The sequence below is a fragment of the Hippocampus guttulatus genome, chromosome 17 (genome assembly GCF_054856545.1).
Source record: "Hippocampus guttulatus isolate MCC_2025c chromosome 17, RoL_Hgut_1.0, whole genome shotgun sequence".
Taxonomy (NCBI): domain Eukaryota; kingdom Metazoa; phylum Chordata; class Actinopteri; order Syngnathiformes; family Syngnathidae; genus Hippocampus; species Hippocampus guttulatus.
In genome coordinates, this window is record NC_141277.1 from 8,144,231 (window position 1) to 8,150,230 (window position 6,000).

Here is a 6,000-nt window from a genome sequence, read left to right on the forward strand (position 1 = left end):
GTGAGGGTTTCTAACCAGGGTTAGGATTTTAAATCTAGGTCTTGTTTTTGTGTGTGTGTGGGCCTGATGAAGATATTTAAAGCTTTGGTGAGCCCTTCCAAGTTTCCCGTGTGCTTGCTTGCTTGGTTCCTTTCATACAACTCAGTCTTTCCTCTCTTCCTTTCATACACCCCGTGTTCATTTCTTCCATGCTACCCACCTTGTGTCTCTTCCTATTCAAACACTATTCTTTACTTCCTTACCTCCCCACTTCTTTTCATACCAGCCTTCCTCCCAGATTCTTCTTTTCCCTTTTATCACATCCATTGCTCCTCTCTCCCATCCTTCTTTCCTTGAACCCTTTCTTTTAAACCTCTGTCCGGACCCTCGGCAAATTGTATAAAATAATAAATTATAAAGTGATTTTTACGTTATACATTTTTGGACTATAATCTGCGCATTACCGCGATCGCTTGTTAAAATTATCCGTTGTATTCTTTGCGTGCACTAACAGATGTATTGCAGAGGACCGCAGCAGCGCGACTGTGTGTGTATAATGTTTGACTAACTGGAGACCCTGGCTGAGCAGGGCATGTCGGCGATAACGATGCGCTGATTGGCTCCTCTGAACTGAAGGTGTGCCATACATAAGCGTCAGCATCTACGATGCGCTGATTGGCTCCTCTGAACTTAAGGTGGGCCCATACATAAGCGTCAGCACGCGTCTATCCCAATACACACGCATTCAAAATGGATGATTGTGTCAGGAAACAGACGCATGCGCGACGCCACAGTGTGCTCACAGCTTCAGCCCAGGAGAGCCGCACACAGACAATTAGACAAGACGAATCGTGGGAGGTTTCGATTGTGTGCAGTTTTGCTCCCGTCTACCCGGGGATCTTTGCAGCTGTTTAACAGCAGAACACCGCAACATGGTAAATGAACATCACAATGGCGTCCTGAAATAATATTTGCATGCCTCAGACATTGCATTCACCTTCAGTGGAAGAACAGCACTGCACATTCCTGTGCTCCCTTGTGTCAGTATTTAAAATGGTTCTGAACTCCTCTTCTGATATATTTTTCAGTGATTTCAGAGGGGATGTGAAAAGGGGAATTGTACAAATGAAAAGGATATTTTTGTTTTCATGTTTAGTATTTATTTTGGTAAAATTAGTTTTGTTCTGTTTTTGTTAAATTAAGGGAAAAAAGACAACTACTGTTTAACAAAGTTAAAGTAAAAATGACTTATTTCCCTAAAAGGGCTATTTCTATTATTAAGCAGGCACAACTTAACAAAATAAAAGAGCTCCTCTGCCTCAACACAATACCTCTCATTATTTGCTGTGTACTGGCAAAGTGAATAATTGTTATTTTCATGCACCTCATTATTGGTTGGTTGTGAGGAGTGTTGATTTGTATAAGCTTGGCTTGACCATACTAAATGGGCATATAGCCCTGCTCCCCATGACCGCCGTGCATGGGACCGGACCTTGGTCTTATTAAAAAAAAAAAAAAAGTGGACCGACAGCATTTCTAGTTGAGGACCACCGTTTTAAACCCTCCTTGTTTTTTTCCCCTCAACACCCCCCCCTTCCTGAAATAATTTAAAAAGCGGAGACCCGCTTTTGAACAACGTGAGCAACTTATATAATAATCACATGACCACGGCTAATGAGATAATAATGAGGTGAAGCACAATTAAAGCAACTGAAAAAAATAAGCAAAAAAAAAAAGGTTGACCAAAAAAGAACCCCCCCCCCCCACTTTGCTGCGATTTATGTATTGATCAGAAACACAACTTATCTTGAAAGTGTATTTTATTGTGGAAAAATGATTACATGCCCAAAGTGGATTTAAGTGCTGAAGCTGTTTTGGCAGCCACAATATTAGGGACACCCACATGATCTTTTTCCGATTCAAATCATTGGTTTTTATTTTTTTGAGAAACAAAACACAATAAACAATATTATTTTATACAGCTCATATTGGATATGATTAGCGTGTGCAGCTGTACCTAATGTTGTGGCCACTGAGTGTCCTTTGAAGACAAGCATGTAATCCCTGAAGAGAATAATTAATGGATCCCATTAACAGTCTTAATTCTTTATCATTTTGTAATTTGCATATAAACATAACACGCACATTAGTGGATTATTGTTTTAAGAGGCTGATCCACCCTCCTACTACTGACACCACGACGATGTGAGAATACACATATTTGGAATGAATTTGCATAGTCGTTCAAATGCAGTTAAGAGTATACATTGAAACCGTGTGATTTGTCGCCGATTTTGAGCGAGTTATTTTTTTCCCCCATAGAATACTGTTTTCATCCCATTCAGTAATTGGGTTAAAAATATATATTTGCAAGTGTTATCAGTGATCACTAAGTGTCCGCCATCCTCAATTTCTACATTATTGTAACTGTAACTTCGACTGTGGAACATATCCCGCAATGAACAGAGGTTCACTGTATACATGTGTTTTTATGAAAACAACAAACCATTTTTATGATTCCCGTTCTCCTCATTCAGATGTTAATAACAAACAGTGGACGGATTCATATTCAAAAAACGAACGTTCATCTTGGCTTCAATCTCGAAGCTCTTCAGCAGCTGATAAAAGAGCACAAACAACCAGATATTAATAATAAAGTTATTGTTAAGATTATTGGACACTTAACATTGTTCAGTAAGTCTCTGTACTTTTGTGATTGTTCGTAATACAGGTATTGTATTTTTTTTCAGTCGCACTCGAGTGAGGCATTTTTAACATACTAAGACAATAAAGATGATTCTGATTGTTATGTTGAAGTTATTTTTATGACAGAATCACGGCGGGCACACACCTTGAGGAAGTGCTCGAACGTGATGCCCTCGTAGAACTCGTCAGGCTCCTGCGAGTAGCAAGTGGAAAATTGATGACCGCATAAGGCGTGTCACAACTAGCGCAACGAGTCCTGAATGTACAGTACCATGTGACCCATGGATATGCCCGCCACCTCCAGCATGGCAGCGTCCGCGATGCTGACGGCCGTTTCCTTGCTGATGTGCACGCTGCGAGAGAGGAGCTCCTCCACCACCTGCCCACACATTATTCACATTCAAGAGACACACTAAGGACGTAGCAAACAACGCTCGCTTTTTCTTTGGCTTTTTGCAGAATTTTTGAAAAGATGGAACAAGACATGAGCGATTATTTAAAATTCATAAAAAGGACTCGGGACAGACCGTCAAGTATCGATTTGTGAAAAAAATATTGAAATGAACCATGTATGGACATACGGGGTTCCTGCCTAACAGCAAGCATAAAGGGTGTTTTGTGCTCTTATTCAGAACTGGTGCTATGAAAAACACACTTGGGCTGACTCACATGTCTGTACTCCGCCAGGGTAATGGTGCCATCATTGTCCGAGTCGTGCATGTTGAATAAAACTGCCCACAAAAAGACACAGCAGGCAATTTATTAAAAAAAAAAAAAAAACATTGAAAAATTCCCCAAAAAACAGTCAGCCTACATCTTAGCTTCTCTCTGCGGACGCTGTCACGCTCCTCATCTGTCATGCTGAGCGACGGTGGCTTGAAGTGGGACATGACCACCACAAACTCCTCCAGGTGGATCTCCTCCAGTGAGCCCTCTTCGGGTGGGATTAGGTTCCTGTAAACATTTGGAAGGGGGTGGGGGTCATCTGAACAACACGTATTTATGCATGTGTGATGAGGAATCACGGCCTGGCACCTCCTGTCAAAGAAAGCCTCAATGATTTGCGCTCGGATGGGATTCCAGGCGAGGTCGTGGATGGCGTAGAAGTGTTCTCTCCTGTAGTAGACAACACACAAACACACACAAAAGAAAAATATTGAGCGTCAGTCGGCATTTCCAACAAGGCCTCGCTGCTGTCACTCAGATGCTCGGTGACACCTGCAGCCCGTTGGACAGGTTTTGAACTTCCATCTACATCCGGATCGCATGAAAGAATTGAAAGTACCGCAGGGTGTCTTCATTGTGGCTCAAGTGCTTGAATCTATTGTGGAGAACCCCAATCTGCTCACAGGTGACTGCAAACATCAAAGCACATCGTTGAGATCCCTATACTGTGTTGGGAAACAAAAACACACACTTAACCCCCCCCCCCCCCCCCCAAAAAAACCCTGATTGGATTAAAAACGTGCATGCATGGATGTGTGTGTGTGTGTGCGTGTATAAGTGTGTGTGTGTGTGTTATACTACCCCCTGGTGGCGAAGGCGCACAAACCTGAAGGAGCCGCACAACGACTGAAAGCATGAAATATGAAATGATGATGCACAAGGCAACCCTGTACATAATATAGAAGTTATTTTCTGTTGTGTCTTTTGTTTCACTGAATGCAGCAGAATATTAAATTATTTACAAGTAAACCCGAGCTGGCACGTCCCCATAAGACTTCCACGCACAGAAGTACATACTCACTGGATGCTTCATTCGGTAAGCTTGCACACCTAAATACACCGAAGAAATAACGTTTACGGTATTTATTTGTTTATTTTTAAACAATAGACAAAAGTTGCCAATTTTTAACCACCAAAAACTGTTACATTTGTGGAACCTCGTGGAACAAACATATCGTAGAAACAAATGGAGGAAAACATACAAAACTAAAAGAATATACAGTATTAAAAATATTAACCAATATCATAGCATATTTAATTCAATTATATTTGGCGAAGAATTACGTTGCATCACAGTGAAACCTGTTTCTAATATTTTGAGAGATGGACAAATTAATAAGCACGCCTCCGTCAATACTCGGCATGGTTCTCTCTTTTTAACCTCATTACTTTGTGCGGCTGTACATAATTAAGTGGCTAGCGGCTGTAAGTGTAACATTGCACAATTCCACAAACTACTCCAAAGTCAGAATTTGTGTCGCAAGCACCCAAAATACTCACAGCCTGTCTTTTCTGCCAGTTGTCTGTACTCGGGAGGACCAGATAGTGACTGCCAAATGCCCATCTCGTTCACAGACTATGTATTAAAATAATAATAAAAAAATTTAATGTCCAAAACGGGACCAGGACATGTGGTACTGGTCGTATTCGTGGTGGTAGACGCCTCGTCAGCAATCTTGAAGCAAGCCTAACTTCGAGGGAACATGTTTGATAAGCACTCGCTCGCGTTCACCTAACTGCGTCGACACAAACACGACAGGCTTCATCCCGAGAAGAGCAAGCATTACTTCCGCAATCAATACACATGACGTCACACGCCAGGGTTCTCCTACTTCAACAGTTAAAACCGTTTTTTAAAAATTCATCTCTATTTTTTAGGCAAGTCATATGAGTATAGTAAAGCATCTACGCCTTTTATCTCTCGCTCTCTTTTAATTTTTAATGACTGTTTTTTTTTTTTTGCTTTTGGTCGTTCGTTCCCGTATGTTGTTTTGGACGGCGTCGTAATGAGCCGATTAGAAACAGGTGTGCCCAGTAGTGGTAGAAAGACTCCCGATTGGCTGACAACCCGGAAAAGGGGAAATGAGGAAGGTGTTTTGGGCTCGAATGAGACGAAAATGGGCGAAGAGGAAATAAGATAAGATAAGCGAAACTGCTGTTTGTATGCTTCCCTCTTGTTTTGTTCTTATTTCACACATGGCTGACCTTTTGCTCAGTTGATTACAGAGAGAGTGAAAGCCCCAAATACCATACAAAACTCATGTCAAATATTAACAAGGTAACTGGATGGTGTGCACAATCACATCACAATACAGGTACAGTCCTGCACTATAAAATGGCTGCTGTTATTCTTATGGGATATTGGGGAGAGCAATCATTCCCATCCGGTGTGTTATGAGAACTCGTCCAATTCGCTTAATTAAATGCTCTTTCATAAGATGGAAGTAGGTATTGTACATACATAATTCGTTTTGTTGCGATTCATACAACAGATTACACCAAGAGTAAGTAAATGTGTGATGAATTGAAATAAGATCATTATCATTGGCGCCCCTGCTGTTGTTGTTGTTTATTGAACATAAAACATAT

General features: G+C 41.2%; 1 protein-coding gene across 1 annotated transcript; it reads right to left on the minus strand.

The window, feature by feature from the left end:
• Nucleotides 1-1,781: 1,781 nt before the first annotated feature.
• tescb (tescalcin b) lies at nucleotides 1,782-5,201 on the minus strand. Its single transcript, XM_086134779.1, has 8 exons — nucleotides 4,912-5,201; nucleotides 3,971-4,040; nucleotides 3,721-3,801; nucleotides 3,500-3,639; nucleotides 3,355-3,416; nucleotides 2,957-3,064; nucleotides 2,831-2,878; nucleotides 1,782-2,597 (listed from the first exon to the last, which is right to left on the minus strand). Exons 1-8 carry the CDS (start codon nucleotides 4,973-4,975, stop codon nucleotides 2,520-2,522), a joined length of 651 nt encoding a protein of 216 aa, XP_085990905.1. The 5' UTR covers nucleotides 4,976-5,201; the 3' UTR covers nucleotides 1,782-2,519.
• Between the last annotated feature and the right edge of the window lie 799 nt (nucleotides 5,202-6,000).

What these genes read in the sequence shown, in the direction of transcription:
- tescb (XM_086134779.1), bottom strand. Translation starts at nt 4,975, where the DNA reads ATGGGCATTTGGCAGTCACTATCTGGTCCTCCCGAGTACAGACAACTG. An exon ending in CACAATGAAGACACCCTGCG is followed by an intron (nt 3,802 to 3,970) that starts GTACTTTCAATT and finishes TGTCTACTACAG; the next exon opens with GAGAGAACACTTCTACGCCA. An exon ending in GCATATCCATGGGTCACATG is followed by an intron (nt 2,879 to 2,956) that starts GTACTGTACATT and finishes TGCTACTCGCAG; the next exon opens with GAGCCTGACGAGTTCTACGA.